Consider the following 22,980-nt stretch of genomic DNA (forward strand, 5'->3'; position numbering starts at 1 on the left):
CATACTTGCAGCTCTCTAAAGCAGAAGCGCCTGCGAGCCCAGACTCAGCAGCAGCGGGCGGCCAGAAGACGACGGTAGGAAACGCACCCACCCCTACCCCACCCCCCCGAGCCGGTCCATTCGCCTCCCCTCTCTATTTGTGCGTGGCGCCCAGTTGGTGGCGCTGCACTCCTGCATTTGTCGCCGAGCCTGGGTCTCCTCCCGGCCAACTCCTTCGCGCCTGCAGGCCAGCGAACGTCGGCGGGGACTTGGGCCCAGGGCGGCAAGCGACCGGCAGAGGGCGCTGCGTGACAGGTCCAGGCCGGGTGGCGCGGAGCGGCAGGGATGCAGCGCGAGGGAGGGCGAGCGAGCGAGCGAGCGGCTGGAGGAGCTGATGCTGCAAAGCCGCCCGGCTCCCAGTGGGGACCATGAGGAGCTCAGAGCGGGAAGAAGAGAGTGAAGAGGCAGCGCTTAGCTTCGCCCGGCCGCGGTGAAGCCGCCGCGCCTGACTATGGCTGGGGGGAGGCGAGGGCTGGTGGCTCCCCAGAATACCTTCCTGGAGAACATTGTACGGAGATCCAACGGTAAGGAGGGGGCGACGCTCTTCCGATGCGGGACTTCGGGGCTCGCTGCTGGGCTGTGGCCGAGGGAGCAGCACCGCAGCTGAGCTCAGGTGATGCTTTTGGGTGGGGAGTCCGGCGTCGCCTCAAAGTCCTGCAGAAGAAAGTGGCCGCGATTCCTCACAGACGGGGTGGGGGATGCTCCTGGGCCCCTGACATCGAGCGGGCGGGCGGGGCGGGGGCTGCAAGTGCATGCAGGGTTGGCGTCAGGGAAGGTGCTTTTTCGGGGGGGGGGGGGCTGTCGGGAAGGTGTCCCACCGCAGACTCCTTGCACAGAAGGGGGGGGGGGGTACTTTCTGGTCTCGTCCTTCGGCGAGACCCTCTTCCTTCTCAGGCTTCCCCAGTTCCTCCACCCCTTTCTCGGGGGCTGCCCCCCCTTCCCACTGAGCTTTTGGTGCTATGCAGACCTGGGAGTCTCTTTGCAGAGGCGGTGGTGAGATCCTCCGCTAGGAAGACATCGGAATGGGCTTTCTTCCAAGCTTCGGAACCGTGTAGATTGAAGCCAGCCGAGCTGGGATAAACTGCTAAAAAACAGTCACAGATGATTTCCTTGAAAAGTGCTGAGGGATTAAAAGCAGTCCTTTGTCTATGTGCATGTCAGGTATATACTGAGAAGTGTGTGTGTGGTATTGTAATTTAAAAAAAAATCAGTGATGCTTCTGCAGTGCACACTAGGGTGGAAAAGCAGAATGTTTAGCCTGAGATACTCTTGAAAGTGAATATTGACTGGATAGTCACAACTGACTAATCTCAATCTATGGCCCTCTTGATTCCTTCAAGTAAGTTCCAGTTATCCAAGAAGAATCTTGCAAATGTCAGAATTCAGCTCACAGAATCCAGCAGATATCAGAAATAGAGTTTTTGTTCTGGGAAAATGAGGTCTTGTAGAGGTGAAGTTTTTTCAGGCAGCTGTTTAAATATTTTTTTGTTGATGAGTTACTGACATGAGAATCAAGACACTTCTTGTTGTTTAAACAATGTTTTTAAAATTGCATGTTGGTGAATAATGTGCACTTACAAACCAACAACCTATTTTGTCTCTTGGAAAACAGAATAGAAAGATGGAAAAGGTTGGAGTGATAGAGAAGACTTTGGACTTGTGATCCCCCTGCTCTGTTCTTTTAGGCAAACGTGGTAATCCACAAACCATTTTGAAATGGGCTAGGGTTCAGTGGTAGAGTGCTTGCTTTGCACACTGAAGGCCACAGGTTCTATTCCCAGCATCTCCAGTTAAAAGGATCAGGTAGTAGGTGATGTGAAAGACCTGTACCTGAGACTCCAGACAGCGGCTGCCCGTCTGAGTAGACAATACTGACCTTGGTAGACCAGTGTTCTGATTCTATATAAGGCAGCTTCATGTGTTCAGCCTGCATTTAACACCAGGGTTATACTACCTTAACTATACTGACATCAGTTGGACAGAACCAATTTGGAACCTGATCCCACATATTTGGGAGCATCTAAACCCATGGATTTCAGTGGGTTTTCATGTGACTATTTTAGCATGGAACTGGACTGTTGTGAGCGTGCCTTATAATAACCTGACCCAAAGGAAAACAGGGACCCAATACTTTTATAATGAAATTGCAGCATGTTCCACTTCCCTCATCCAGGTATGACAACGAGCTGTCCAATGATCTCATCTACACAACTGTTCAACAACTAAGATGTTTAGACGATGAAGTGGGCTCTGACTCAGTATGGCTTATGCCCCAGGTCATTGCCATCCTAAGCAAAGTTACATCCTTCTAAGTCCATCAATGTCAATGGGCATTGAGGGAATAACTCTGCTTAGGATGGCACTGTTAGGTGCCTTTAAGGAGCCACTCTGTTGTTTTGGCTGTAACTGACTCCCGTGAAGACCCATTTGGAACTGTGAGTAAAGTTCCAATAACCTTCCTCCTTTATCTTTAGTCACTCTTGCTGTGGATCACAGCCATGGAGAAAGGCTATTTCCAGTTTTGTTTGCAATATTATGACCTAGTTCCTTCCTTCCTTTATTTCATTTTGATTAATTACCACTACTTGAATGAATAAGGACTACTGGCACAAGTATTGATGAGAGAGATGCAGGGCTGGGATCCAAACTGAGAAGGCACACCGCCTCTGAATTGGTTGGAAGAAGTTCAACTGCGCAGTGATAAGGCAGGGAAAGACAAATACACAGCTTTAATAACATCCAGAAATGGTCTGAATTTTTTTTAAAAATTGAGATACTTAATGGAGGAAATAGTCTTTGATTTTTTCCCATGCAAAACATTCTCATTGATATCACCTGTCATCCATACATACTGCTTTGAAATCCAAGGTGGTCCCCTCCAAATCCAACCCAATCTATCTTTCCAAGTGAAAGAATTTACTAAGGAGAAGAGAAAAGATATCATTTATCATTTACTCAGAATTTGCTAGTGGTTTTCTTTCTAAAAATCAGTTTATTGCCATTGCTGGGATGTGCCATTCAATCAGCACCAATTATTTTAAACATTTCTTGTGCATGTTTTCAGTGTGTGTGAATAAGATTGTCATAAAAACACCATTTGCTTAGAGAGAGTTTCAGGTTGTGGGTCTGCAGTAGGTGCGCAAGGTTTAAGTCCAGCAGCACCTTAAAGATCAGCAAAGAGTTTCCAGGGTATAAGTTTTCATGAGTCAAGCTCCCTGTGTCTGACTCTCAAACTTATATTCTAAACATTTTTTGTGGGTCTTTAAGGAGCTACTGGACTTGAACCTTGACCCTTTACTTAGAAGTGTTTCTTGATTCACCCTCCCTCCTTCTAATAAGAGGTCTGATGCAAAACTGATTGCTCTTATTGAAATTTTTCTAATTGATGCCACAGCGTTCCTGAACAAATCCTAATTGAATGAAATCCTAATAAATGAAAAGGGTAGACATGAATTAAGGAAGGACATAGAAGGCTGCAGCACTTACCCCAGAACAAAGTATTGTTGCCCTAGTAGAATTGCCATCTGTCCCCTCTTTCATCTGTTTCCTGCTAGCGTCTTTACTGTATGGATTATCTCTAGCCATTGTTTATGGGTAGGCTTACAGCTATTCAAAGAGAAATTCAGTGAGAACTTCTTCGTAAGGAACCAAGAGGAAAAATCTGATGTGTATTTGACCCCTCGGCTTCTTGGTCCATTTTTGCTATTACCATATTTAAATTACTCCATCTATTTATTCTTGCTGCCGTTTATGCCTGGAACACATAGGTCCTGTTGTCACTTCTTCCATATTTCTCCTTAAAACCTAACTTTTCCATAGAGCTTTTAGCTTATATCCTTAGTTGTCATCCCTAACTGCAATGAACGTTAAGGACCAAATCAGACAAGACACTAAAGAAGCCATAATACCCCATTAGGCGAATCTGAGTTCCCGAAACAATTTGAGGTTGGAAAGCAGTACAGGGAAAGAGTTAACTTTCTTGTATCAGCATCTGATTCCTCCCCGCCACCTTTGGAAGAGCTACCTGGCTATCTGAGTACAGATCTTCCAACACTCATCTGATTTAGCTTTAAATGTTTGTAAATGTACTTTATTTATTATACTTTTATCCTGCTGAGCTGGATCTAAGCACTTGCTTGGACTGATTCTTTATTGCCCATGTCTTGCGGTGTACTTTTAGAGCCAAGCTACAAGTGACGTCTTACACGGGTTGGACACTTGTCAGCTTCCCTCAAGTTTTGATGGGAAATGTAGGCATCCTGGTTTTACAGCTTGGCTCTCTCCATTACAGCTGCAAGACCAGGATGCCTACATTTCCCATTAAAACTTGAGGGAAGCCGACAAGTGTCCAACCTGTGTCAGGCGTCACTTGTAGCTTGGCTAGTTTGAAATTTCCTTGGTGCAGGGTCTGTGTTCTTGTCCTATGAAAATTTGTAAAACCCTACGAACATTGATGGCACTATAAAAACAAATAACACTCTGCAAGAATTTTGTACTAAACCATGTTACTCTAAGCTAAATCTTTGAGAAAGAATAAAATGGTGCATTTTAATGCTATATATGGTTGCCAGCTCTGGCTTGTGAAATTCCTGGAGATTTGGGAGGTAGTGTTTGGGGAGGGTTGAGTTTGGGAAGGAAACTCAGTGGGGATGTGATGCCATGGAATTTACCCACTGAAGCTACTATTTATTCCAGGCGAGCTGTTCTTGAGCTACAGACTACAGAGATTCCAGTAGTCTCTATATTCTGGAATTCAGGATTTGTTATCCTTCCGCTGGGCCTGTAAGATAGAGCTGTTCCACCAGGAGTATGGTTGATGCTGGGCAGGGCCCCCACCAGCTGAATTGAATAGGACAGGGCCCTCCCTATCAGAGCACCCACCCCAAACAATTTTCTTCTAAATGTATTTTCAGTGACGGTTTGGGTGTTGGACTGAGTCAAATTATTTTTATATTACTGTTTTAAAATATTTATACTGTACTCATTGTGATTTTAAATTGTGTAAAACTTTTAGAGTCTATGAACGTAATCTGCCCTGAGTCTGCTGGTGCGGGGAGGGTGGACTAGAAATTGAAAACAAACAAACAAACAAACAAACAAACAAACAAATAAATAAATAAATAAAAGTTGTAATTCTGGGAGAACATCTAGCCTCTATTTGGAGTTTGGCAACTAAGGATCCCAGGGATCCTTTCCCTTGTGGGAGTAGGGGATTCCCTGCTCCCAGCCTCTGCCCCCTGCCACTGCTTACTTGGCCAATGGGAGCGGGGAGATGCAGGGAATAGGCCAGGGAGCTCCAGAGTACGCTCCTGCATGCTCTAGAACACTTCCTTCTCACGCCAGGAATGATGTCATTCCCAGGTCAACAAGGAAGTGATGGCCCCCTCACAAATCAGACCCATGTGGGGACCTTCACTTCTATGTCATGTTGGAAATGACCTCCTCTTAAATTTCAAAAATATACCAACAGTTTACTAAAGTGCAGGAGTGCAATAGTGCAATCAATCATATATACAAAATATCTTACAGTATATATTCCAATTACATATATCAGTACTTTCTAAAGTCAACTCACAGATCTTGTTGTTAGTACCAATTATTCAAAAATACAAGGCAACCAGAATCCACGTTCTTCTTAAATAAACGTTTACATGGCCCGTAAATCTGGAAAAGAATGTAAGACCAAATGTCCCAGTACACAAGTCTATACAATAGTATAGTCATAACCAAAATGTCAATAAGTATCTTGCAGCAGTTCAGAAAAGGGGCTTCTATGTCATGTTGGAAATGACACCATTCCCAGAGCGACAAGGAAGTCCTCTGAAGAAAAGTTCCCCCTGTGTGCATCCCCCATGACCCCCCATCCCCTAGTTTGGATCCCGGGGGACTGGGCAACCCTATTGGCAACCATAATGCTAGGCATTCAACTCAGGCTATGCTGAGGATAGGACATCTTGTACAAGGCAATGCAGTAGAGATCTAATAGCTCTGCCTCTGTTTCCTATAAATGCAGGAGGTAATCCTTTCCAGTTGGCACTAGGTGTGAGCCTGAACTAAGCAGTTTGGGGACACAAAGGCATTCTTGCACTACCACCCTTCCTTCTGTGCTGAAGTAGGACTCCTGGGAGTTGTTCTAAAGCAAGGGCATGGTTTGCTCCCAGGACAGGAACAAGGCACTGTTCTGGCATCCCATTCATCACAATAACAGGTTCTTATCTGTTCCATTAACTATTATCAAGATGACCTGAAACAGCCTCCTACAGAGACAGACAACTTGTTCATCCAGGCTGGTGCTGTTCATACTTTGACTGGCAGTTGAACTGAACTGTCCTCCTGAGATCCTTTAACTAGAGATGCCAGGAACCGAACCTGGGGTCTTTATGAGCAAATCACATGCTCTATGATCCCTCTCTTATCCTGGGGAAGTGGGATGGGGCTAATTTGCACATTGGGGAAGATGCAATTTGAACACCCACTTTTGAAGTTTCCTGCTAAGCACCATTCTCTCCCATCATGCACCTCTTCAAAGCACAGCTATGTCTCTTCCTTGCTTCCCTTCTTTCTCATCACCAAGAAGCTATGTAGCCTATCCAGAGGAAATCTGAGGAAGTAAGTCCCCAGCTGCTTGAAGCGGCTGGCCATTTTCTAGCTAAAGCATTTAGTGGGATTGTAAAGAGGGGAAGAAATCTGGCCAAAAGGGCAGAGCTCAGTCAGGAGGACAAAACAAATCCAGATGGCCCTTTGGCCCCATGAAGTCAGATTCACACTGCAGTCATATAAATAAGGAAGGTAAATCTTAGTATTTTAAAAAAACGTAGGTAGATGATCAGGGCTAACCAAAACACTTCTTTTCAGGATTATGTCTCAGTATTTGAACATATAATAAGGCTTTTACTGAACATATGCAGATGGTTTTCCTATCCAATATTCACAATCTGTCTTCATGCATTTGGAATTCAGGGTTGAATGGGGACTGGCATTCCTAAGAGCGTGGTTTCAAAATCATCATCATCATCATCATCGCAGCAGCAGCAGCAGCAGCATGTATAGAACACTTCAGAATGTTCAAAGCTCTTTGTATACATTTTCTCAGTATCATCATGGGTGTATTCTTGTATCATAGGTTGGATCCTAAGTACCACTGACAGAGTGAAGCTTGCAGAAAAGGACTGCCCTGTCTCCTCACTCCCACCGGAACTCACAGACCCTCTTGAAATTCCTTTCCTGGGTGTCAAGGGACCCTCAAAAACAGTGGTGAGGGAGGCAGAGTGGGGGTTTGCAGTGAATGGCAGAAATCGGCAGAAATCCCTGCCCTCTCCTCCACCAACAGACCTGCCATTCTGCTAGCATAACTACCATCACACTGGTAGAATAGCAGCCTAGGATCCAACCCAGTCTTATTATCCCTACAATGCAGATAGAACAGTGAACATAAGAGGGAACAGCAGGCCAGTCCCTGAGACATAGAGAAATGAGATTTGAACTGGATATTTTCTGGGTTACAGCTCAGTCTCTTAGCTCCTGTAGTTCTCAGCTCATTCTTCACTTTTATATCTTACCCATATCTCCAAAGAGCTCAGGGTGGTACTTGGATGAGAGTGGTCCAATTTTCCTCCCTTACAAGAATTCTGTGAGTTTATACTGAGAGAGAATAATTCCAGAAGAGTGGCCATGTCAGTCTGTGGTAGCAAATTACACAGGAGCCCTGTAGCACTTTAAAGACTTATAAAACCTCGTGCTAAAATCAATTCTGTTAAGTCAGAGTTCAATTCCTCAAACAGAAGGAAGCGTACATGAGGAGTGTACCAAAGCCTAATGGATACACATTTCTATGTATCTACGGAAATTAGCTCTGTCTGATAAAATGCCAAAAGATGACATTTCAGTTTAGCTCCCTGCCTGCCAGTAGCAATCGGGGTGTCCAATTAATCGAGGGGCTGTTTGGCTGTTCTGTTTGCAAACTCCTAGCATTTGTTGACTTGAAAAGTCTCCTTCCGACTCCCAGATGATGAGAAGAAACAATCTCTCTATTGTTTTCTCTTTTGCAATGGGGTGATCAAAAGCATTGCTTCTGATCTCCAGCTTAACTGGTTTTTTCAGTGTGTATGAATCAGAACTGACTCCCAGCTGATCCCCTCATTCCCCAATCAGCTGTGAGTTGACTTCTGACCAACAGATTTGGCTACTGCTCGAGTTGCTTGATGCAATCTGAACTTATCCTTGTTTATGAGGAAGAAACATTGGCCTCCTTTTTTTAAAACATTGGTAAGAATTATTTCCCCCTTATTTTTAAAAACTATGTTTGGAAAGGGAAGAAGGTGACAATTGAATTGAAAAAAGGAGCTCTGGAAAATGATACTTTGGTTTATTAAAGCAACAGTTTAACATAGTAGTTAAAGGGTTGGATCCAGCCAACTTTCCCACCCAGTCTCTCCCAATTCCCTTTTGTACTACATCTCCTTTTGTACCTGTTGATCCCAGGATTGTCAACATAGCCTTTTTGAGGGATAAAAGAGGACACCCCTTTCCTGATAGATTGTTTCAGATTTTTTTAACCCCCCCCCCATAATTATGATTGGTGACATGGAAATTTATTAAAATATAGCCAGTTCATTCTTTAACCCTTTTACAGCCCTAACTGGCATATCTGAAACTATATTCCCAGGAACTGCAGTTATTTTATTTGTTTACTTTTATTTATACCCTGCCTTTGTCTCCAGTGGGGGCCCAAAGCAGCTTATATCATTCTCTTCTCTTCCATTTTATCCCCACAACAACCCTGGGAGGTAGGTTAGGCTGAGAGTTTGTGACTGGCCCATGGTCATCCAGCAAGCTTCATGGCAGAGTGGAGATTCAAACCTGGGTATCCCAGATCCTAGTCCAACATTCTAATTTATATCTATTGATATGAATTATACTATTTCTAATCTATCAAAGGCAGTATTATTCTGTTATTCTTTTGTTTTTTCCTTAATCATCTCCAAAGATGTTCTGTTATGAGTATCTGGACTCCCTATTTGGCACGTTTAAGTGAGAGACCAGGTCAGTCCTGATTCTGGCCTGCAGGAGTATCCTCTGTGAACTTTTAAATAAAGACTAGCATCTGTTCCCCTGTATTCCTGGCCATATCCGTGACAGAATACAGATAGCTTTGCATTAAACTATATGAATAGTGCCTCCTTGCAGCATTTGTTTTGAATAACATCTTTAGCTGTGCACTTTTCTACCAGAAAAACTCATTAGTAGTGATTGTGTGTTCAAGGAACCCAGATAGGTTCCACTATTTTAACAACTGTCTGGACCTTCTGCAGTGCCTTGGGGAGGGGTTGTGGCTCAGCAGTAGAGCATCTGTTTGGCATGCAGAAGGTCCCCCATTCAATCCCCAGTATCTCCGATTAAAAGGATCAGGTATTAGGTGATATGAAAGACCTAAGCCCAATTGCCTGGAGAGCTGCTGCTGGTGAGTAGACAATACTGACTGATGGACTAATGGTCTGATTCAATCCATGTGTCCACATGCCTCTAGACATCCACTGAAAACATAGGGGAACTAAGTTGCGCCCTCTCCGCTAATAATGTTACTTATTTTCTGTTGATGGTCTGATCAGAGCCAACTAGAAAGGGAGGCTTCCTATAGATGGTAGCTGGTTTCTTACAGTGCCATCCTATACAGTGCCTTCTAAGTCCATTGAAATCAATGGGTTTAAAACGATGTAACTGCTTAGGATTGCACTGCAGATGTCATAGATAGCTTTGACTTTACAAATAAATCTCTCTCAGGGTTCTGTAGATTTAGAACTGCTTTTACTGTCTTAAATGCTATAAAGCTTGTTCTACTGGTCATCAGGAGTGCCATTTGTACAGACAGTGACACACCTATCTGTCGGAATAGTTAGTGAATGCCATCAGAAAGGAGTGGCACAGAGCAGGCAAAAAGGATAATGTTCAGTAAATAATTCACTCCCTATCCTTGCTGATTAAAAACAATATAATAACAGAAACAATGAAGCACATTAATAAGCTGTTGCTATCTACAAATAACCCTATTATTATCATTTTTTTTATTTTTAATAATATGTTTATTGCTTTTCCGGCCGAAGCCATAAGCCATACAAACACCAACAAAATATGAACTGTACACTTGAACATACCCAATTCACAATTATTATCATTTGTGGTACAGACTGTATGCAAAATATGGAACAATTAAATTGTACGACCCTAAGAGAAGTACTGGGTTTATGCAATTAATTTAATAGTGTTATGCAAAAAACAAGGTCCAGCCTTTTGACCTTTGGCTAGGTATATCCCAATTGTAACAATTTGTTCAGCTTCCTTTGTGCATATCTTCTTCCACAAGAGTTCTTGTGAGTGGTTTGCACCATAACACCACAGTTCTGAATACTTAATATTAAGTTCCACTGTTTAAAGCTGCAATCCTATATACGCTTATGTGGTAGTTGTCAGGGCTTGCCGTCGCTGCCGCTGGGCGTGGCACTGGGCGGTCTGCTCCTGACGTCACGGGGGGCCAGGGAATCTGCAGGACCCTGCTCTGTGGAAGGAGGGGCGGTATACCTCACCCAGACTCCCTCTCAGTCCACTCGCTGGCCTGCTCACCCTCTGTGCCCTCCTTCATCTTCTCCTTCCAGGACTCTCCTCCAAGCCTCCACCCTTGCATCTTACTGCTCTCACTCCACATCATCACTCCTCACTCACACCCACCACCACAGGGCTCTTCCCAGCCAGCTTTTATAGGGCTTCCTCCTACTGCCCCACCCCTCTTCCAGCCTGGCCTTTGGCTGCACCAAGCAGTTGCAGCTGGGGTAGCTGATCTGGCCCCACTGACCAGCACCATCTGTGCCTTGTTCTCTGGCTGCCCAGCCTCCCTGCCTTGGCTGATTGCTGAAGGCATGTCCAGCTGCAGTCCCCTGGCTAGCAGCCCGGCCTCCCTGGCTGAGCTGATGGCTGAAGGTGGGTCCAGCTGTGGCTCCTTGGCTGGTTGCCCAGGGCTTCCTGCAGAGTGCCTCCAGTAGCCCCACCTGGAGTGGCTTGGCTTTTGGCAACTCCTGGGCCAGGCTACTATTTTCTAGCTGGGGCGTGGCTTTGGGTTGTTGGGGCTGCTGCTGCTTCTCCTCCTCAGGTAAGGTCTTTGGGTGGGTGACTGCTGAGCTTCCAATCCCTCTGCCCTTGCCCCCTTCTGCCTTGCCTAGCCCCCTTTCTCTCCCTAGGGGAGTGGGACTCGCTGGCCTCTCTCTGTCTCCCCCTGCCTCCTGAGGCCCTGGGCTTTTGCCCCTTGCCCCTGGCACCGGCCGGTTCTGGCTCCATTTGCCTGTGGGAGGGGTTGACCTGCTGTCCCCCAGCTGCCCCCTCTGCCTGCCAGTCAGACCGGTTGACCTGCTGTCAGCTGGCTGACCAGTTGACCTGCTGTCAGCTGGCTGACCAGTTGACCTGCTGTCTGCTGGCTGCCCCCTCTGTTTGCCCATCAGCCCGGCTGACCCGCTGTTCCCTCCTACCAAGTCTGGGGGCTGGGACCCAGACCCCGGACAGTAGTAAGTCCTGTTGAACCAAGTTGAACAGGCTTCTAGTAAACATGCATAGATCACACTGTACATTAACAGTGAAATCCTAAGGAGGGTTACTCAAGTCTAAACCCATTGATTTTAGTGGGCTTAGACTGGAGTAATTCTGCTTAGGATTTCACTGTAAGTGGCTTAAAGTGCAATCGTTTACAGAGTAACCCCAGTCTAAGTCTGGTGAAATGCATAGGATCACAGTGTTAGAGTCCCCGAATCTGATGATGTGTATATCAATGTATCCATAGGTTGAATGTAAGAATCACATTTTCCAGTAATACCAGTGACACTTATGTAACTACCTTGAACATGTTAATGACAGTAGAACTTTCTGTAAGAGCAGCCACAGCTGGTAAACCAGCATTAGAGTGGAAAAAGACACTCCGGCATCTTCTGCCACCTGCTTTTCCAGAATCAGTAAAGTATCCAATTGTGCCCTAAAATTGTGAACCTGTTCTTTCTGAGCGAATGTAATCCCATCCACTGCAGGCTGTACACTTATTGCCATATCAGTTTTATTAACAATCCACAGCATTTCCATCTTGTCTGGATTTCAATTTATTCATCCTCTTCTGGTCCTTCATTGCCTGCAGACACTGTTTTAGTATTTCTGCCAGGTCCCTGAATTCAGATTGAAAGGAGAAGGAGAGTTGTGTGTCTTCAGCATACTGATGGTACTGTGCTCCAGATACCTGAATGATCACCCCTTATATAGATTTTAAATAGTATTGAGGATAAGATGGGGGGGGGGCTTTGAGGGACTTCTTAGGGCAAGTTGTTGACCATGTTGAAAGGGATATAGATATTCAGACTAATCCAGTGAGTGCTGGGGGAAAATGTCTTATTTTTATAACAGAAGCACTGTCTGGAGCGTTCTTCAAACCCCCCTCCCCAACCCCAATAATAATATTTCTATTTTTTTTGTATCAAGAAATGTCTACTTAAATAAACGCAAGCCTGTGTAGTTGCCTAATTTCAATTGGAAAATGTATGTAATAAGTATGCTTGTAGTACGTAATACATATGAATGTAATATTCTGGGCCAGTTTATACTACCAGGTGTCCTGGGACAACAGACCTCAGCTCACTTCAAGCTTTACACACATTCAAGACATTTAAGGTTGAAGTGAGTTGAAAGAAAGGTATGCATCTCTGTTAAGATCAGAAGCTCTTGAGTTTCACCTTTTTTTTAATGAGGTGAAAATGTATTTGTTGGGGATAAATAGATCCATAAATAGCTTGGTTATTTCCACTGGTGGATAAATGCCCCAATCAATCCTGTGTCACTAACCCCCCTACCCAAATGTTTTGATAGTGCAGACAGTTATCTTGGGATAGCAACATTTAACTGTTGATTGTATACTATAAGTAACCTCACAGATGTCAACAGAAATAAAAGATACTGCCTTAACCAGTTTTGGATCTCTGCAAATGAGGCATTGTTTCTCAATCCTAATTTATCAGTAAGAGTTATACGTTGGCATATTGTGTAAATATAATTTTATTTTAGTTAAATAGATAATACATAATAAATATAGAATAGATAACACACTTTTATTTCTCTCCCTCCCCACTCAAGGGCACAGTTGAACTAAGGTCAGGTCATGTTTACTATGAGCTGGGGTTTCAATGCCAACATCTTGGAGAAAAAGCATCTTGTTCCTTTAATACAGGCTTAATTAGATTTTATTTATCAGACAATTTTTTCACCTCTATGCTATGAAAAGCCTTAGCTGCTTCTTTTCACACATTAACCCACTGTTAAAGGGAAAAGACAGTTTCCTCCAAGCCTGTTGGGAAACTTATGGGTTCATAGCAGCCACTTGTAATTGCAAAATATGAGGGACAATCTCCTAAAGTGGCCTGGGCATTTTTGAATGTGAAGAAAAAAGGTCAAATGATGCCCTTAACACCCCATTTCATTCTTATTTTGGGCTGGAGGTAATTTTTTAAAACTAGAGTGACTAGCGGTCCAGATTTATATTCCCCCTGTTGCCCCTATCACATTTTTGTTAAAGTATGATTTAAAGGGTTTGTTCATAAAGAAAAGGAAATATATGTTTTTAACTTGTAAGATGTTATACATGAACTGTGTGGTGCTGGATGGTTCTAATGTTAATAAGAGTCTGTCTGTGAGGAGATCATCTTGTGTGGTAAAATACATGTTTAGCTACTAGAAGGGCCACCTATATTCACAGTTAAACCTATCTCTTAAGGATATGTTAGGCCAGTCACCTTAATTGTTAGCATTTATTTAAAAAATAAAAGTCAGTAGACCTTTTAATTACATAAATAAAAACATACAGCCAGTATCTATATATCTTCTAATTGTCAACATGGCCCCATCTGTGGATACTTAAATCCAGATATTGGAGCCTAAACAGACAAGACAGATCTCTCTACGAAACTGAGAAAAGCCCCAGGTTTGTGGAAAAAATCTGAAAATTAAAAGAAAATACAAGGGGGGATGTTTTTAAAACCCCTCCCCCAAATAATGGAAGCAACAAATGCCTCTGCTGTCACCATGGTGAGGGTGGTTAGGCAACCACAACACTATTGCTAGGTTTCAGACCTTAGTTTCTGTCAGTAAAAGGAAGTATGAGGAAGGGGGTGGGGCAGGGCCTTTCTAGGCCTTTTTTATCTTTTGAAGGAAGACTCATGGAGCCCTGCAGCAACCACTGACAGGCCTGGCTGTTCCCTACTATTCAAAATTGGGTTGCCAGCCTCCCATTGGGAGTGGGGGATGCCCTGTTGCCACTCCTGCCCCCTGGCACTGCTCACCTTGCTGGCCCTAATGAAACTCCTTCAATTCCAGTTTAAACATTTTATGCACATGTGTGACAGAAGTAGTATCACTTGCCAGGTGTCCCCCTTCCTTGAATTTACAGGTAAGAGGACCTAGCAAGTACACCCTAATTCAACATCTCAGCCACAGCACAAAAGTCAGTTTGTGTGGTGGTCAGAGTTTCAGACTACGAGTTGGGATACTCAGGTTCAAATTCCCACTCTGCCTTAAAAACTACAGGGTAACCTTGGGCCAGTCATACACTCTCAGCCTAACCTGCCTCACAGTGTTGTTGTGAGGATAAAATAGTTGAGAGCAGATTGATGTAAGCTGCTTTGGGTCTCCATTATGGAGAAAGGCATGGTGTACATCAAAAAGATAAGCAATAAATATAACTGAAGAGGTTGGGCATGTAGAAGGTCAGTTGGTTCGTAGGTGGGAAGGAAAGGATGAAAAAGGGAAAGGTGATGTGGGGGTTGCCGAGAGAAGGGAACGTGATACAGGGGAAAGTGATGTGCCCCCTGCAATTCCTTGTGGCTTCCCTACCCATCCCTGTCCCTGCTGGCACCATGCACCTCAGCTTGAGTTTTCCATGGGAGAAGCTGCCAAGTAAGAGAAGGAAGGAAAGCCGAAGGTAGGTTGGTTAGTGCTGGGGATGGGGGTGAGGGGAGAAGGAAGTAGGAAAAGGGGAGAGGTTATGGGTGCTACCAGGGAATAGGAAGATGAAATAGTGGGAAAGGGGGGATGAGAAGCTCCTTGCAAGTCCCACACTTGTTCTACTCAATTGCTTAGTAAGAATGAAACCTTTCCCAGTGTTCATGCCATTGACTGAAAAGGCGCTGGAATTATTGACAAACACCAGGCATGTGTTTTTAATTTTTTATAAAAGTACATTTGATGTTAACATGTATTACAGTTAAATATTTTAAACACATTGTGATGTATTTGGGTTCTTGCTTTTCTGCCTTTGAACACATGAAGCTGCCTTACATTGAATTGGTCCATCAAAGCCAGTGTTGTCTACTCAGACTGGCAGCAGCTCTCCAGGGTCTCAGGCTGAGGTCCTTCTTATGACCTACAACCTGATCATTTTAACTGGAGATTCCAAGGATTGAACCCAGGACCTTCTGCAGGCGAAGCAGATGATGTACCTCTGAGCCACAGCTCCTCCCTTCAGCCATCTCCCCCTATTTGTATATTCTTAGGCTCCCACCACCACACAATTTCATTCTACAACACTGTCCTTCATCCCCTGTCAAGAATAGATGGAAGTCCTGAGAACAGAGAAGTTAGCCATCCTCATTTTTTAAAACTGCAGAGAGCATGGAGACAGAGAATGGTGCTCTCATAAAATCTGCTTTCTCAAGCAATCTCTTTATGTTCCTGAATAGACAATAGCTGAATAACTCAGGGGAATGTACCTCACCAAGGCTTTTTCTTTCCAAGGAAGGATGAGCAAAAGAAAACAATGCTGAATAGTTCTGTAGGAGGTTTTCAGAATGGCCTGACTTACTTGGATACTTTTCAATCACATATGATTTATGTGCAAGAGTAAACATATGCCCCACTTCTTTCCTCCCACAAGAATGCCAGGGGTAATTCTTCTTAGCTCTGTTTTACAAAGGGGAAAGTAGGGAATTAGCTTAGTAATTTAAATGTTTCTGTGAATTTAATACATTTCTTGGAGGGATGCAGCAACATGACATGAAACACTAGAGGGGGCTGTTCACACATAGCTTTCCTGAGTACGTTTTCCTTTTCTCTTGACAGTACTTCAGTGGGCAGTAAAGGTTAGAATGTAAAAGAATGCACAATGTAAAATGTTTGATATGTTGCTTTTTGCTAAATCTAGTGTCCTTTGGAATAGTTCACAAGAGTGAATGGAGTAATTTGAAACAAAGACCCATTATAGCATTTTGCTTTAAAAATAGTATTTTCTCTTTCTAATTTTGTTACTGGATTAACATCTTCTCTGGCACAAGACTAATTTCCCCAATACACTTAATTTTTTTCTGGATAAAGCAGGAGGGGAATATAAAGCAGGATATGTAGAAGACAAATACTCATGAAACAAGAAACATTCCAAAAGACAGAAATTCTCCACTGCTTTTATCTCCCTTTCTCAGCAGACTATGGCATTAAATGTATGTATGTATTTATTTATTTTATTACATTTCTAGACCGCTCTCCCCATCAGACGGGCTCAGGGTGGTTTAACAACAATTTAAAACAGTAAAAACATTATAAAAACATTAAAACATTATATCAAAACAATTAACATTGGCAGGTATAAAATATTAAAATACAGCATTTTCTTGCATGGGTGGTGGAAGGTCTTCAGTGGTACGGCCGGTGAGAGGACAGCCTAGCCCCCACCAAATGCCTGGCGGAACATCTCCGTCTTGCAGGCCTGGTGGAAAGATAACAAATCCTGCCGGGCCCTAGTTTCCTCAGACAGAGAGTTCCACCAGGTCAGAGCCAGGACCGAAAAGGCCCTGGCTCTGGTAGAGGCAAGTGCTTAGTGGCTGATCGAAGTGACCTCCGGGGAACATATGGGGAGAGGCTGTCCCGAAGGTATGCTGGGCCCAGTTCGCATAGGGCTTTATAGGTCAACACCAAAACCTTGAACCGGACCCGGTACTCAACCGGTAACCAGTGCAGCTGACAGATAGGTGTTATATGAGCCATGATTGGTGCTCTGGCAACCACCCATGCAGCTGCATTCTGAACCAGCTGCAGTTTCCGGATCAAGCCCAAGGGAAGCCCTGCGTAGAGCGAGTTGCAGTAGTCTAATCTGGAGGTGACCGTTGCCTGGATCACTGTCGTAAGGTCATGGGTCGATAATTAGGGGGACAAGTTGTCGAGCCTGTCTTAGATAGAAAAATGAGGATCGAACAACCGCTGCGACCTGTGCCTCCATAGATAAGGAAGTATCCAGGACCACCCCCAGGCTCCTTACTCTCAACACCGGCATAAGTGGCGTTCCATCGAGAGCGGGGAGCCGGAGTCCCGCACCCATGGACCCTAGACCCACATGCAGGACCTCCGTCTTCAAGGGATTCAGTCTCAGCCGACTCTGCTTCAACCATCCAGTCACAGCTCCGAAGGCATGTTTCAGGACATCTGGGGCAGAGTCAGGCGAGCCATCCATCTTCAGATACAATTGGGTGTCATTTGCATATTGATGGCACCCAAGTCCGAAACTCCGTACCAGCTGGGCGAGGGGGCACATATATACATTAAATAGCAGGGGGGAGAGTATTGCCCCTTGAGGGACACCACACACCAACAGGTGGCGGGATGACAACTTCTCCCCTAGTGCCACCCTCTGTCCCCAACTGTGGAGAAAAGAGACAAAGAAAGAGACACGAGAAAAGAGACACTGCAGAGCTGTCCCTCGAATCCCCACATCGGCAAGGCGGTAGATCAACAGGTCATGATCGACCGTGTCGAATGCTGCTGATAGATCTAACAATATCAGCAGTGCCGACCCGCCTTGATCCAGCTGTCTACGGAGATCATCCATCAGGGCGACCAGCAATGTCTCTGTCCCATGTCCCGGATGGAAGCCAGACTGGAAAGGATCTAGGGATGAGGAATCATTCAGGAAGACCTGCAGCTGCTCTACCACCGCCTGCTCAATCACCTTACCCAGGAACGGGAGGTTTGAAACTGGGCGGTAACTGACTGGGTCGGTAGGATCCAAAGATGATTTTTTCAGGAGAGGCCTAACCACAGCTTCCTTCAACACTTCCAGAAAGATCCCGGAGCTCAGAGACATGTTGACAATAGCCTCCAGGGCATCCCGTAGCCCATCTATGCTGGCCTTCACTAGCCACGAAGGGCACAGGTCCAAGGAGCATGTGGTAGGCCTAACTGCTCGCAGGATCCTGTCAATCTCATCCCCAGAGAGTGGGCTGAAATGGTCTAATATCATCTCAGAAGGCGGCCAAGGGGCCTCCAGTTTGCACACTGTATCAACTGTGGCTGGGAGATCACGGCGGAGAGACAAGATTTTATCAGCAAAAAAGCTCCCAAAAGCCTCACAGCTAATAACCGAATTTGAATTTTGATGGTCCCCTCCTGATAAGAAGACCGAAGACCGAACCACATTGAACAGTTTTGCTGGGCGTGAGCTAGCTGATGCAATGGAGGCTGCATAAAACTCTTCCTTTGTAGCCTTCACTGCCATCTCATAGGCCTTCATAAACATCCTATAAGATGCTCTTGCCTCTTTGTCACGAGTTTGCCGCCACACTCACTCTAGCGAGTATGTATCTGAGTACAATGAAACCCACCTCTTACACATTTTGTTAATTTTAAAAAATTAAAATTTTAAAATCGAATATTTTTAAAAAATTATATTTAATCCCCTACGTGGTAGACCAGTATTGCTACCTGCATATTGCCGATGCAGAGCTGAGGCTAAGAGAATAGGAAACCTGCAAAAATATTGTGACCAGCTGAGTAATGCATAATCCAATCATGTCTTGAGTCCTTCAATCCCAGGCAGGCAGCAAAAACTGGCAGGCTGCATTTGGCTTAGTAGGTCACAATTTGTGCAGTCTTGCATCACAGGAATCCATGATGGAGGCATGTTTTCCAAACCGGTGCACTCATTCCAGTGCATCTGACAAAGAGAACCGTGGTTCTCGAAAGCTTACGCTGTAGTAAAGTTGGTTAGTCTTAAAGGTGCTACTGGACTCTTTACTATTTCATTACAGTTGCCATGTTAAGGCTAATTTGAAAAGCTTCATTGGGTAGCTTTGTTTGGTGAGCCAAACAATTTAGCCAGTGTAGGACCAAATGCACAGAGTATCAGATTAGGAACTAAATCCCCCCTCAGCCAGGAACCTCACTGAATGCCTCCCCTCATCTTAATTTCATTAATTTATCAATTTATCTCATACTGTTGTGAGGATAAAATAAAGCTGGGACAATCAAATTGAACCCTGGATGCTTTGGGATAAATATGTAACATTTCAAAATAACTCCACAATGTATGTGCCAGGTCACAATAAGATTTTGTGACATTTTTGAGGCCCTTGTAAGAAGACCAAAGGCTCACATGTGATGAGGCTTATTCCAATGACTGATAATGGAAAAGAGCAGAGCCGAAGCATTTGTAACTTGAATGAGTGTTCTGGCCAATCCAGGCTTTGGATCCATTTTCCAACCCTGACAGAAGAAAGAACTACTTTAAATTTCATGTGTGAAACTCCCTAAGATTGAATAATATGTCAAAGTTCCGGGAGTACATTTTGAAAAATACTTCATAGTTTAACATTTTTAATAATTAAAATTACAATGTATAACCTTTTGTATTATGCCACGGAAATTTATACTATAATACATTTTCCCTTAACATTTTTTATAGTTCATAGTGTAGACAGTATCTCATAGGCAAGTTGGTAGAAAGATGCTAAATTGAATATGTATAATTTCTTGGTTTTCACCAGCTCTGCCATCACCTCTGCATTATTCTGTGCTGGTTTTTCTGAGTTTGTCTGAGATGACAAAGAGCAAATGTTTGCAAAGTTTTTAATGGTTATTTTGTTGAGTGCACATTTATATCCTGTGATCTAAATACCTGAAATCATAAATGCACAAGAAGAGTAATTGGGTGAGGATGGGGGTCAGGGCAAGTATTTTGCTCCTCCCCACCCTGATTCCTTCCTTCTCCTTTAAGTTTTCCAATTCCTGCTTAACCCTCACCCATCTTCCCATTGAACACTCCCTTTGATATCCTCCTGCCTCTTCACCTTATCTTCTTATTTGAAACTGGCTAATATTGTTCATTGGCTGGCTCTCTCCCCCCCACCCCCGCAAAGCTCAGTAATGGATGGAGGAAACCCAAGTCTTTACATAGGTTTACATAAGGACCAAGCCTTCCACTGTGCTCTAGCCTTTCTCAGAATGTGTATTGGTTTGGCAGGGGCTCCATAGATTGGCCTGTCATAAGGACTCAGACCACAACTGTGCTCTGAGACGTCTTGGGCTAAATTGGTGGCCCAAGACAGCTTGCTGCTGTTCTGTGGTGTCATGAGAGAAGTGTGCATGTACTTACCCTTTCACACTGCAGTTCTGAGGACTCTGGGGATGAATTAGGGATTGTTTGGATACCCTGCTGTCAGCTTCCTTCCTTGCTTTGCTCAGAAGCCAGTTTTCAACTACCCATGTCTACTATGACATATTTGCTATGTAAAATAATGAATGTTGGAATGAAAGTGGATCTGAGGAAAGTGTTGCTGACTGCAAGGAGATCTGTCTTACTGTTCAAGCTGAGTCATGCAGGGAGCTTTCTACTTGATGGAGCATTGGAAAAAAATGTCAGATATGCACTCCCTTCAGTCTATCACCTGATTTTGCAAAATATTGTAGATTGGCTCTTCATTTGAAATATCTGTATGCTGTTACTTGAGAGAGCTTTTGGGCCTGAAAGGAAAGCTATTATCACGGGCTTTGTTCTCTCCACATGCTTCTAGCTGCCTCCCTGCCACCCCCCCCATGCCAGCTTCACCACCTGCCAGCTTCACCCACATCTCCCCTTATGTTGAGCTCTGTGACGGAGCAGGGATCTATAATGATTGCTGCCTGTTGCCATGCTGCTTCCAACAGAAACAATCTAGTGGGAGGAAGGGGAATAAATCCTTCTCTTCCTCTCAGAACTGTTTAGCACAAATGGAGAAGGAACAAGGATGCTGTGAGAAAGGTCCATAGCCATAAAGAAAGCATGTGAGGGCCCTGCCCTCAGGAATATCCAAAATTCTTCTGAGAATTTTCAGCTTAGAAATCTACAGCCTTTTTTATTTACAGAAGTATCAGGAAAAGTGAGCTGACAGAATTGTGCCTGGGGAAGCCTGATCCAATTTCCATTCCTCTGTCAAGATATTGGGAAAACTGACAAGCACTTTACATTAAGGCCAAACTAGATTTAAAAAAAAACTCGGAATGAATCTTCTCACAGATTTTTAAAATATAAATGACATCTCTGGGGAGGGGAGTCATACTGGGAATGTGGAGGTTTTGAACTTCTTCATGCTTTCCCCCTTATGTCTGGAGTTGCTGTTCGTTTTATGTGGCGAGGAGGGGGTGGGGATAGAACTACTAGAATGGTGCCTGTATGTTTTCCCCAAGATGCAAACAACAGTTTTCAGGGCAGTTGCAAATGACAACACTTAACACTAGATACCCAATATGAATTCCTTCTCAGAAGATGGTTTTGGTTTTTAAAATGCAGATTTGTTCACAGATCTCCCAACATCCTTGATTTAGCCATTACTTTTTATTTTATTAAAATGTATGTAATGCATTTAAGCCTATTCAGTTCCTTTTATTTATTGTTTTCTTGTTTCACAATGATTTAGGCTTCCTAGTACAACCCGAGACATTTCCATCACCCAATTTCTGGCTATGAGCCACCTTCTAGGATTCTAGCTGGACCTGTGAATGTAGGTTCTGGGAATCTTCTCTTGTCCTCACAACCATTTAGAGAGTTGGTTTTAAAACTTAGGTTTTAATTTTTTTAAATAAAATATGCACTTCATGGTCCTGAAGTATTATAAGGGTCCAAAAATACTAGTAGTTTAGTTTCCTTGCTGTGAAGTAAGATCACCTTTCATTCTCCACAGATCAATGTATGCATTGAGGCAAGAAACAGAAAGACTTTGCAAACCAGATGGCTTGTGCAAACTGGGGCAAACTTTTCTATTTACTAGACCATTGGGCTTGCCCCTTGTTGGCAGTAGCACAGAAGGAGGAGAATTGAATGTGGTGCTTGCACATCAGCTGCCATCTTTACAACAAGGAGAAAGCAGTGGCCACTGCTTATCTTCCTTGTGAGGAAGTGTAAGGTGTAAGTGCACTAGTCACCTCCTCCTTGCCTCTTTGTGAGAAGGAGGCAGTGATGGTGAGAAGGTGGAAGTAGAGCCTGGGCTATCCTTTTCATGAGGAAGAGGTCAGAATATACAACATTAATTAATAATAACATTCGGTTTATATACTGCCCTTCAGGATGACTTAATACCCACTCAGAGCAGTTTACAAAGTATGTCATTATTATTATCCTCACAACAAAACACCCTTTGAGATGGGTGGGGCTGAAAGAGCTAGAAGCTGTGACTGACCCAAGATCACCCAGCTGGCTTCAAGTGGAGGAGTGGGGAATCAAACCCGGTTCTCCAGATTAGAGTCCCGCGCTCTTAACCACTACACCAAACATTCTAGGATACATTCCATGACAAAGAAAATAAAGTAGAAGGACAGTTAACTTTCCCCTCAAAGTTAACTCAGAGACTCCAGTTGGTGCAGAACACTGCAGCTTTGCTATTATCACGAGCTAGGAGAACCATGAATATTACTCCCATTCTACAGTCACTTCATTGGCTTCCTATCAGTTACCAAGCCCAATTCAAGATACTGGCTATCACCTCCAAAGCTATCCACGGCCTTGGTCCAACATATCTATGGGACTGTCTTCCCATAGACAGTCTTCCATATATGGGACTATATTCCCATATATTCCATCACAGCAACTTTGCTAATCTGTACAAGACCTTCTTCAGGTACCACCCTTCACATGGG

At 44.0% G+C, this 22,980-nt stretch overlaps 1 protein-coding gene across 1 annotated transcript in view; it reads left to right on the forward strand.

The window, feature by feature from the left end:
- The first annotated feature begins 490 nt into the window (after window positions 1-490).
- The window catches only part of KCNH1 (potassium voltage-gated channel subfamily H member 1), a 402,220-nt gene continuing 379,730 nt past the window's right edge, over window positions 491-22,980 (forward strand). The window contains exon 1 of the mRNA XM_054982129.1: window positions 491-563. Within this exon, the coding sequence (XP_054838104.1) occupies window positions 491-563 (73 nt within the window). The remainder of the gene's footprint in view (window positions 564-22,980) is intronic.

This window comes from Eublepharis macularius, chromosome 1 (genome assembly GCF_028583425.1).
Source record: "Eublepharis macularius isolate TG4126 chromosome 1, MPM_Emac_v1.0, whole genome shotgun sequence".
Taxonomy (NCBI): Eukaryota; Metazoa; Chordata; class Lepidosauria; order Squamata; family Eublepharidae; genus Eublepharis; species Eublepharis macularius.